An 11,903-nucleotide genomic window follows, 5' to 3' on the forward strand; every position below is an offset into this window, starting at 1 on the left:
TCAGATGCATGCATGTAGTCTCTGTGAAAGCTGAAATATGTGTATAGAGAAAAGTCATGACTATACGTATAGTGTCATAGCAAATCAATAATAGTGGATGGTCATTATGGTCAAAGCTTTTTGTCTATAGCTTTTGGGTGTATAATGCGACTAACTATCACAATAAGGCTGCATGTGTTTTCAGTCCCTTCAGATGTCGACATATCACCAATACCCAATATAATTACTTTTATGTATGTGTATTCTCATTGTCCATGACCTTTAAAAAAAATAATTACACTAGAAACCCATAATTAAGTTTCCGTAGGATATGTTACATTTTCGAATATCGTTTACATTCCATGATGGACGACGAAATGTATACAACGATTTGTAGAACCAGTTTAAAACAGTATAAAGATTTGATTTCTCACATAATCCACACAATATTATTTTTCTATCTCTTACGTAGGGATCCCACACATGTGTTGAGAATAACAAAGCATACGAAGATCTTCATCAATGTGTAAAAGGAATTCAGATAAATGTTGCGGAAACTTCTATTAAATTTAGCAAATGTATTAAAGTTCCAACTCTAACGTGACAAAAAGAAGAGTTAGATTGGCCAAGTTGGATTCCACTTATAAGATCGTATTGAAAAGGAAAAAAAAAGGTTATATTATTAAAAGAGTATACGGACAGAAAACTAAAAAGGAAAAAAAAAGAACGAAAACTGAACGCATGGGTGGGAACTGGGAAGGCAGGAAGCAGAGACAATAAGACAGTTCCACAGAGTTACAAAGTGTTGTCAAACTAAACTCACTTCCTCACTTTATTTGAACGTGGAAAGATGGATTCTACTCTTTGCTTTCCCTTCAATCCCTTTCACTGGCTTATTCTTAGCTCTATCTAGGCTAATTAACATCTATTAATTAATTGTTAGCTTAATCAAATTATCTGATTATTATACTTTCAAATCTCAATTATTGGTGATCAAGGAGTCTCTTTACACCACTAATCTCATACTTTCAAGTATAATATATTATTAACCACGTTAAATGAGATACGCCTTCTAGAGTAATTGTGTCTATGCAAAGAGGGCTTAGTTAAAAGGGAATCTAATCTAAATAAATATTGAATTGTTTAATTATATATCCATATGCTTAAATCAATTGCAAGAGCATCATATATTGATTCGGCTAAAAATATTTATAACTAGAAGTCATCCCGTGCTATGCACGGATGTAGTTTACAATGTTGTTCAATTTTAGTAATTTAGAAATGATTAGTTTTTATTTGTTTACTTAGCAATGGTTATTATTGTGATTTTAAAAATATACTGATCATTTTAGTTTTTCTGGATTGATTTGTTTAGTGTTACTTGAGTTTTCTTTTTATATATAGTGTTAGACTATCTCAACACATGAACAAAATTTTGATTGCATAGTAGAGTGTCTAGTTTTTTCTCCCTTTAGATTTTTAATACATATTAGAGCATGTGCATTGGTGAGGGACTCATTAAATTTCTCATCATATAAAATTATTTTTAAATGTAGAGAAATTTGAGAATATCTTTCTAATATTGTATGTCCTTTGGTGATTTTCTTGTCAATATAATATTTTTATTTTTAATGTAACTTAATATTTGTAATATAATTTTATTTGAATACTTATGCTGTTATTTTTCTTTGCATTTGACCTTAAATAAATACAAAAATTTTAATATTTTAAAACATATTAAATTTCTTATTAATTATATTTAATTTTATTAAGTAGTTATATTTCATATCATATATGTATTATTAATAATAAAATTATATATACTAATATAGTTTGTGAAAGTTTCGCGATAGTAAATTATATGTTAAACCTTGAGAACCGATTTTCCCTTTTTCAATTATAATAATATTTTTTTTTTTTTCATTTATTTTAATTATTAGAAACTCTATGATGGTTTAAAACTTACACTAATTTTTGGATGAGTATAAACATGCAATAGTTTTATTTCATCATCATCATATATGCAATTGAATAAAATGAATAATCATATTTGTCGTATCTACTTAGAAGACAAACCGTAGGATATTATAATGTCAAATATCATAATAATAATATATCTTAGAAAGTAAACTATTATATGTGAAAGTGGACAAATATTATAAGAATTTTTTGTTCTTTTTTTCTAAGAAGGTTAATTCTAAAGCTATTTGATACTAAGATTCTTAAAAATATTTGATGCCAGTATACAATTAACATATACTACTCAAAACTATAGAAGTCAAATTAATCATATATAATATAGAAAATTGCAACTCATATCATACTATGATATAAAAAGACATCACAAGCTTAACAACATGATTTTTTAATAACAGTAAACATACAATTTTCGTTTTTGATAATAGTTTTAAATACATTTTTTTTTTTTGCTTAAAGATGAAGACTACAAAGAAATTAAATTTACAATGGAGAAACTGATATGCATCATCCAATAAGAAGAATTTTTATCCTGCTTTACCACATGAATGTCCAAAAAAAAAATTGAAATTCTAAAATATAAGAAAAGTCATACATACATTATATGACATCCATAACTGCTGGACCAGAGCTCATAGAGAATAGAAAAGACATACATAAACACTCTAATGAATAAATAAATTTGTCTCGCATGATTTTTTCTATGTAGTATTAATGTGAACAATAAACATGATAACCTGCAAAAATAATTTAAAAATTATTCAAGATACCTATTGAAATTTGGAAATATATATAAAAATAATATAATTCTTTCTATGAACCTAATGACTGAAATTAAATAATAATAACTGAAATTTTTTTTAAAGGAGAGTAATTAGAGATTGAATTCTAATTTCATGGAAAAGGGAATGATTCTACTTTTATGGAAAACAAATTGGTAAGGTCTAACGGGGAATAAATGAGTAAGTATTTCTCAAATTACTTACGAAAAACATCCCACCATTAGATTATATAAGATTAAAGGCCATAAACTAAGCGTATATGAAAATCCAAAAATTTATGAATTTATAAGAGAATTTTGAGAGAACACATAAATACTCCTCATTCTAACATAATCTACAATCATTTCTTGTCCATGAATCATTTATAAGATTAAAACCCAGAAATAAATTTTATACATAACTTAGAATCCGTTTTTGCATTGAATCATACATAAGATTGAAACCTATAATTTCAAAATTTCAAAATTTCAAAATAAACTATAATTAGTTTTTTCCTAGGATGAAATGTGAATAGTTTTTTTGTTTGTTTTATGGGCCTCTAATTATTTAGATCCAAAATACAAATAAATTTAATTAATTAGATCCAAACAATAAAAGAAAGACATGTGTTAGATAGATAACATGCCAAGTGTCGTCTGTTTAGCAAAAAGCTGAGAAAAACCTTCTTATAAGATTGTTTATGCATATATAATAGTATCAAATTATGTGGATGTTGGAGATGGTAGTGAATGAATCACGTGCAAGAGCTCATATTTCATGTAGTCGAATTATTAATCAAGGTTTGTGTAGTAGACTCTAGAAGTTGTTTATAAACTATTCGCTAATCGCGTTTATAATTGGTTTGTCCATAATCAAAAGCATTAAAGAGGAAGGTATTTTTCTGTTCTTTCTTCTTCTTCATAAAAATAAAATTATTTTAAACATATACTGTATTGTATCTGCATGTTGTCAGAATCTTGAGGGTGAAGAGAAGGGATGGTCTTATTTTTTGGGCTCCCGTAGTTTCGTTACACGTGTACGCATTGGCGACCGGTCCCCGCTTTGAGGGTCGAGCTTTCCATAAGTCTGTCTCTGTCTTCAGCATTTTATCATTTTAACTAATGGATTATTCACTCACATATACTATCATATAATCGTATGTGAACTGTATAGATCGAGCCGTTTATGATATAGTTTTGTTAGTATTGTAAGAATAACGTAGTTGGCTAATGCATACATCACATATTCACATAGTAGTATCTATGTGCATGAGTGCATCGTATTATATTGAATATGAAAATATAGGAATATACTCATATGTTATGACTAAATGTTCACGCATGCGTTAAAATGGGATGCGATCTGCCTAACTAGCGTACCAATGAATATGTGTCACATGGGGGGAACTCCTGCAAAGGACAATGCCATAACATTGGGGAGCAAAATTACTATATACGTCCGTATCTGGACATGAACTGGGTAAGACCCAAGCATATAAATATATTAATATACATATGTAAAGGTTAAGATTTTTTTTTTTTTTGTTGGGTATCTCACCCAAGAGTAGGAGTACTAATTAAGAACTTTTCTTTTTCCGGTTTTAATGTGAAGACTGAAGTGTGAAGACTATGCCTGGAAATTTGAACCGAACCGATTTGTCTGAACCGAACCAAACCGAAATTTGGCCAAATCGGTTCGATTTAAATTAATTGACATAATCGATCGGAATGATTTCAATTTTGACTCAGTTAACCGAAATTTTCGATTCGGTTCACTAGAACCGAACGATTAACCAAATAAATGAAAACCCTAATCTAATATATTATCTAGCCGTCATTGTTCTCCTCTCCTTCCTAGTTTTATCCATTCTTCTTCTTCCTTTTCATCAAACAATCAGTTCTTCTTTTTCTTATTCTTTTCTTCTCCTTCTGTTCCATTCATTACCAATTAATTATCTTCTCATTCCTCTTCCATCTATCATCATCTTCATCTAATCTTCTTCAATCTCTCACCCTTATTTTCTCCTACTTTGATTCATCACCATAATCATCTTTTTCTTTTTTTCGATTCATCCTCTTTCATAATCATCATCATCTTTGCCTTCTAGATCAGTACTAGGAGCTCCACCTTTCAAACGTCGGTGTGGATCCATCAGAAAAAGTCTTTTTTTTTAACAAGCCAATTGTAAATCGAGAAAACCGAGTAACCGAACCGAAATAACCGATTCCGAATCGAACCGAACTGAAATCTTAGTCGGTTCAATTCGGAACAGTTTTCAATTTCAAAATTAACCGAAAAATCGAGTAACCGAAACGGAACTACCCGAAGAAACCGAAGTCGCAAGCCTAGTGAAGACTAATTATGAACTTCATGTCCACTAGATGTTAACGATTCTGAAGCTTTAGTACGCACTGTGTAGTCTGTGTTTATCGCAATGGTCAGCAAAATATATTCGAGATAGTTATTTTGTACCCTAGAAGATCGGTTGAACTACCATAATTAAATCTTCCAAAATGATGTTTTCTGTCTTTTTTGGAATGGCGGGAAATATTTTTAACGTTATTACTAAGAAGAAGCCAAACGTTTGCAAACTTCTAAAGAGCCCATTAACAAAATTAACAAGGTTTCATAATTGGACGTCTTGAGAGTCCTAATAACATACTACGTGGGCATAACTTGCAACGTACGTGATGCAGCTTCTTCAGTTCTTTCCCGTTTACAATGTCTCCGGTGAGTCCGGTCTTTTTGTATTTTCTTTCTTTTTTTCTTTTTTCTCACCAGTTTTTATTTTTGTTTATACACAAGGATAGCATGTTTTGGCAACTTACTTGAAATCATTTATCCAAAATCGGTACAAAACCCCAGTTTCAAACAGGAAAATCCATAGCAGACAAACCACACAACCCATAAAAGAGTAAGGTAAGCTCTCACTGTAGATCAAGATAATATATGAACAGAATGGTCAATTTATAGAACACTACAACTTAATTCTTTGTATGTTAAAGAAATTAGTACTAGACGCATTCGAATCGTAATTCTTAATATAATAAGTTTAACAACCATGATTACGTATAGCTCACTAAAGTTAAGGCATAACAAAGAATAAAACAGGATGGTCCATTGATTCCAAAGAAATACAAATAGACCAGTGTGAAATCTACACTTTTGAGAGACGAAGTGAAGAACACAACACAAAGAACAAAAATAGATCGAGAAAATTACTAACACCAAACAGTAGTCTCACACATACATAATCATTTACGAAATCAAACATCTATACATTGCGTCCAGATATTATAATTTTCAGAAACAGAAGTTCCGATTCATTAGTCTTTGATCAAGTTGAGACTCGAAAAGAGTAGTTTACTTACTAGGGGTTGTGTGAGGTGTTTTCATTGCTCTCTCCAAATCCATCTTGCAGTCTTCTCGAAATTTTCTCATTGTCTTAAAACTCTTTTGCTGCAAAATTGAAAACTCATGTTATTATTATGTGTACAAGAAAGCAAAGATAGCTTTAATATAAACACACATTTGCATTAACCTTTAAGAACAGATGAGAAGCTTCCAAAATCACTTACAAGTTGGCTATTTTCATGATTGAGGATATCACCCATGCTAAGAAAGAGCGACCTCCACTGCCCCATGAGTTTAGATTCTTGTTTTCCAGAAGTAACAGAGTTCACTGTGGCATGAAAATCTGTAGGCCATTCCTTACCATTTCTCTGAATCAAGTTGCTAGCTTTTTTCTGACTCTTCTTCAAGGCTGCCTCAGAGAAAAAAAAACAGATCATATAACAATATTCACAAGAAAATCTTCAAGAGCTTGTGGTTAAGGTAACTGTGACTTACCGGATAACCGACCTTTGGTATCCTGGTATTGAATATCTGACCAAATATACGCAGCTGAAGCAATTCATTCGTAGCAAATAGCCAAGTCAGATTATTAGAAATCAAGAGAAACATATGTAACAAAAGAAGAATCAGAAACCTTTAAGGCAAAAAGAACAAGAGCATGATTGAAGCAAATCATCTCCCATATTCTGATCCACATGCTCTTCCTTCCTCTTAACATTTGAGCATCTACCCATTTCAAATGATCTCGTCAAATTCAGAGAATTAGGCAAGTCCTCCCGTGGATGTGGATTCCGCCGAGGTCTCTCGGCATTGCCAGTTACCACAGACGAAGCCAACCCTTCTTCACCAGTAACAACGGTTTCACACGCCTCAGCAGACGTGTTTAACTCTTGTGCACCGTCTCTATCACCAGGTTCAAAATAGATCTGCTTGCTTCCCTCCAATGTTTTCCCGTCTCTTCCACTGGAGCATTCCATAACAGCATCATGATACTCCTCAGACTCTGCTCTCTCATCAGAATCACCAACACCACAACAACTAGTCTTCTTATCATTAGAAGAAGACCCTTCATTTGTTGTATCGATAGAACTAGCATTCTCCTTAACCAAGTCATCTACAACTAAACAAAGCCTCTTTGAAAACTTCTCTCTCGAACCTTCATGAGCAATGGCCTTACCAGATTCATGAATCAAATCACCCAAAATAGAAGAAATCCCTCTTTTAGCTGGAAGATTCGTCAAATCACACAAAGCGGGTCGGGTTTGTTCCGACGGCACTACTAATTTGCCACTCTCTTTAGTCATCTTTCAAAAAATTCACACCCAACAAAGAAAAAAGATCAATACTTTCAAACAAATATACACGAATGATGAATACTAAAGAACTCAATTGAAAGACGAAAACTTTAAAAATCCCAGATGAGAAATTCAATCCTACAAAAAAAAACCCTTAAATCGAAATCGCGATTTCGCGTGCAGAAGGATGGGAAAAATCCAAGAATTTGGGAGGTGACTGACCTAGAGAGAGAGAGAGAGAGAGAGAGAGAGAGAGATTGAGAGGATCCGTCGGTGGAGGAGGATCTGATTGGGTGGTGGGAAACAAATTAGGGTTTTTGATTTGGTTGAGGCGGGAACCGTGCGGAGTTTCCGATCTCGATTTTGTTTTTGTTGGAGTCGCGTTTTCGAAATCATAATTATTACTATTATTTAATTTAAAACAAAAATAAAGCATTAAAGTTGAGACAGGATGGAATCTCGCTGGGTCCCACTACTTACTGAGCCGGATCAGGAATTAAAAGAAGCCCAATAATTTTGAGAATAAGAAGCCCATTATAATTTATTGGGTTTGTTACAAATAATGAAAGAACGGATGATCTTTTCCCAATTTGGGTGTGTGAATGTGTCATCATATCATAAATGGAACTAGGTTGAGCAACTAATGTTTTCTAAAATATTTTTTTCCGAGGTAAGAAGAGTTGATTAATAATTTGATTTTCTATTTTTTTTTTTCAACATTATGAAAAATAAATAGTTGACTTAACATGCTACATTACCTTCCAAGCATATGACATCATTGAGATTACCTTTCAGTTCGAAGCAACCGACAAGTCCCAAAATTGTTTTTCGTACTTTCCAACAAAATTTTAAGTATTTTCCCCATACTTATTCATTCTCGTAGAAAGCTACTACAACCAGTATACAGGCTGCTAGTATATACTGTACTCCAATCTCCATAAGACATTAAAATTGGTAGGATAAAAAAGGTAAGAGTCTTGTAGTCTTCTTATGTAAGCTCATACGAAAGCGTCGTAATTAATAGTATTGCTGATCATAGCCTGATATCATCAGTAATCCCCGATATCACTCGCTTACCGTCTTATCCAATGCTTTCATGATTGCCGCAGCAAACAATAAAAACAATTGAGATTAGTTATTAAGAACAGAAAACCAATTTTCAATCGTCAATAACACTATCGAAAGACATGTATGTAAATGAATAAATTATTTGTGTCTGCTATGTCAAAACATTGGATAATTTGATTATAATCTTAAGTGTCAATCTAACTTTAATTGCACCCATGATTTTTACTTTTATAAATATAAATACAGATCAAAACAGTCCTATCAAAATTTGTTTTTGTTATATATAGTATTCAATTGAGTCGGTGCAATCAGCTCTCGTTATCCATCGACTTTGATGCAACCGAAGAAACTTCTACTAACCTTCGTCGTCTTGATCCCCGGAGATAACTCTTGTCCACCAAAAAAAAAACATAAATATCTCCACCACAAAATTCGAAATTCTCTTACAACTTATGTTTAGCTCAGACCGAACCAGGATATCTTGCCACGTCCTCAATCGCACATGCACACCACCCTCCTCCCAAAAAACAACCATATGCAATTGATAATCACGTATATTTGAACTATATATGAATAGACACTCAATTTAACAAAACGTTAGTCGTGTTACATTAGTATACGTTTTCTATGTACGGACAATAACCTCAATCACGTATAATATATATAGATAAACCCTGTCAGTTATAGTCCATGACTCGAGATCTAATGCACTAAAAGAAAAATGGTGGAAGTCGAAGAATTGGAAGCACTTAGTCCCGACGAGGAAGAAGAAGAAGAAGAAGAAGAAGAAGAAGAAGAAGAAGAAATAAGCTATGATGACCTCAAAAGACGCATGTGGAAAGACCGAAACCTCATGGAAAAGCTCAAGCAACAGAAACGTCACAACAACGACGTCGTTTCCTTGACCACGCACCGGGCGGAAGCTTCACGGCGCAAAAAGATGGCTCGTTCACAAGACTCGGTGTTGAAGTACATGATGAAGATCATGGAGGTGTGTAAAGCGAAAGGTTTTGTCTACGGAATCGTACCGGAAAAAGGTAAACCGATAACTGGTTCGTCCGATAGTTTAAGACGTTGGTGGAAAGAAAACGTTCAGTTCGAACAAAACGCTCCAGACGCTATCACTGATTACTTAACACTTGCTGCTGCGGCCGCAGAGCTTATTGATAAGTCCTCATCATCATCGAGCTTATTACACATGTTACAAGATCTACAAGACACGACTCTTGGATCGTTACTATCGGCGTTAATGCAACACTGCATGCCGCCACAGCGGCGGTTTCCGTTAGAGAAAGGAATCGCTCCGCCGTGGTGGCCTACGGGGACGGAGCTTTGGTGGGGAGAGCAAGGATTAGCTCATGAGCACGGTGCGCCGCCCTATCGAAAGCCGCACGATTTGAGGAAATCGTGGAAAGTTAGTGTTCTCGCGGCTGTGATCAAACACATGTCACCGAATTTGGGAAGAGTACGACGTCTCGCGAGGCAATCCAAAAGCTTACAAGATAAAATGATGGCTAGAGAGACCGATACTTGGTCTCGTGTCTTAAACCAAGAAGAGGCCCTTCTAAATATCAAAGACCTCAAGATATCGGATGATCAAGATCAAGAATCGTCGGGGTCTAAGAGAAAGGGTGAGTTTGTGGAACCGTCTAAAAGTGTTTACACTTGCCAAAACTCGAGTTGTCCTAAAAGTGATGTCAGTTTTGGATTCGGGGACAAGAACTCGAGGACGGGTCATGAGATACAGTGTCTATACGGGCCGAGCCAGGCTCCAAGTATTGTTACTAATACGACTAGTGAAGATGACTACAGTGAGAGCTCGAGTGCAATGGACAAGCGATCTGATGATGATCATAGCAACGATGTGAATTGGATGGATTATTTTTGGTTAGAGAGGATGCAGAACGAGTTACATTGCTCTAGGAGATTCGAAGATGATGATGATCAATCGGACAACGTGAACCAATTTACAGAATCTGATCAATCGGACAACGTGAACCAGAGTACATTTTCAGTTTGGGACATGGGTTGTGAAGACAAAGACATATATAGCTTCGATTATTAGTTAAGCTTGTTACTACTCTGTTATGGAATATGCTTTACATGTACCTAAAGTCAGAACATTTCTGTCTGTACTTGTATTCTCTAGTTACATCTATGATCTATCGACCTATACAATTCAATACAATTTTATATCTCATATTAATAAGATAACTAAAATATAACATATTGAAAAAATTATCGTAATTCCAAGCTGCAGCAAATTATGATCCAACTTAAGTATATAATTTTTTCTTTTAAGGTTGCAAATACGTTATTTTATATAATTTTTAGATATGTCTAAAATAGTCTCACCATCTCTGGAGACTCAACAACAAAACAAAATAACAATAAACTCTAAATAAATATGGGTTTGTCCTTGTTTGATCAAGAAGAGCGTAAGGTGAGTAATAATAACTCAAATAGCCCTTTCGTCGCCGTCGGCAAGGTAGAGTTTGCGGAGAGAGGCGCAGCCACGGAGAGGTTGGTCTCTGAAGAAACCCATGGCGTTGGCGTAGTGGCGAGTAGATGCTGCGCCGTTGGATCGCGTGAGGATCACTGTAGCAGTGCTTCTACCAGGATCAGCTTCATGGCAGCGGGACATAGGACTGTGGACAAGCTCCGCCAGACACTGCTGGTCCTGTCGGTCTCCTTTGATGGCGACTTTGTATCTCCCATCAGGTCCCGTCACCGCCTTCCCGACCACCTCCGACTTGAGTGTCACTCTGTCTTTGCATACTATTTTCACTCTTGCCCCTGTTTTCAAATAACCAAATTACGAATTAGGAGTTTGAATGAGTAATTTTTTTTGTTGGGAAAATTAAATGAGAATATGTTAGGAGAAAAAATAAAGTTGATTTAAGGATTAAAGACTGTGAATGGCGGATTTTTATATAATTTTGGCGATTAAATTTGAGGAAATATAGAAACCACGAATGATTCCGTAAAAAATAATATAGGATTGGTAAAATCTTGGAAAGTCTGAATATTCTACATGTAACCAATCAAAACCAAAGAATCATACGAACCTGAGATATATTTGGTAGCGACAGTCTCGAATCCAAAGCGGCAAGTGTCGCAGTAAACACATCCTTCAATGTGGAATGGCGTTCCAACCGCCATGGCCGCAAGTGGCAGTAGCGAAAAGCATAGCACAGCGATCAGAGGTACAGATGATTTAGCCATCTCCATTAAAGAAAGAACGATATTGTAAATTTTCGGAGGTTGTTATTAGTGAAGGGGTTTTGTGTAGTACGTGCAGACTATGCAATATTTATATAAGAAGGTAATTAGGAGGGCACATGTATTAAATAAGGTGTAAGTGTATCGCATCTTGTGCAAATTAAAAAGCTTCCTTAGTGTCGGCTGGATCCACTTGCGGCTGCTCCTCCGCCGTACTCGGCGAGAAAGTTTGTGTTGCCTTCTCCAC

At 34.5% G+C, this 11,903-nt stretch overlaps 2 protein-coding genes and 1 pseudogene across 4 annotated transcripts; 1 reads left to right on the forward strand and 2 right to left on the reverse strand.

The window, feature by feature from the left end:
• Positions 1-5,817: 5,817 nt before the first annotated feature.
• Positions 5,818-7,775, reverse strand: LOC104735017 (uncharacterized). 2 transcript variants are annotated; one of them, XM_010454730.3, is made up of 5 exons: positions 7,589-7,775; positions 6,706-7,375; positions 6,567-6,620; positions 6,296-6,480; positions 5,818-6,176 (listed from the first exon to the last, which is right to left on the reverse strand). In XM_010454730.3, the coding sequence occupies exons 2-5, from the start codon at positions 7,373-7,375 to the stop codon at positions 6,081-6,083; spliced, it is 1,005 nt and encodes a 334-aa protein (XP_010453032.1). In that variant the 5' UTR covers positions 7,589-7,775; the 3' UTR covers positions 5,818-6,080. The 2 variants fall into 2 exon arrangements, with proteins under 2 accessions (XP_010453032.1, XP_010453033.1); XM_010454731.3 differs by having other exon boundaries at positions 6,706-7,775.
• A 1,261-nt stretch (positions 7,776-9,036) lies between these two features.
• Positions 9,037-10,622, forward strand: LOC104735019 (putative ETHYLENE INSENSITIVE 3-like 4 protein pseudogene; annotated as a pseudogene). The gene has a single exon (XR_015577446.1). The product of XR_015577446.1 is annotated as a putative ETHYLENE INSENSITIVE 3-like 4 protein pseudogene (transcript).
• A 76-nt stretch (positions 10,623-10,698) lies between these two features.
• LOC104735020 (protein DOWNSTREAM OF FLC-like) lies at positions 10,699-11,754 on the reverse strand. Its single transcript, XM_010454733.3, has 2 exons — positions 11,503-11,754; positions 10,699-11,230 (listed from the first exon to the last, which is right to left on the reverse strand). The coding sequence occupies exons 1-2, from the start codon at positions 11,663-11,665 to the stop codon at positions 10,893-10,895; spliced, it is 501 nt and encodes a 166-aa protein (XP_010453035.1). The 5' UTR covers positions 11,666-11,754; the 3' UTR covers positions 10,699-10,892.
• Positions 11,755-11,903: the final 149 nt, after the last annotated feature.

The sequence above is a fragment of the Camelina sativa genome, chromosome 13 (assembly GCF_030686135.1).
Source record: "Camelina sativa cultivar CO46 ecotype springtype chromosome 13, ASM3068613v1".
Classification (NCBI taxonomy): domain Eukaryota; kingdom Viridiplantae; phylum Streptophyta; class Magnoliopsida; order Brassicales; family Brassicaceae; genus Camelina; species Camelina sativa.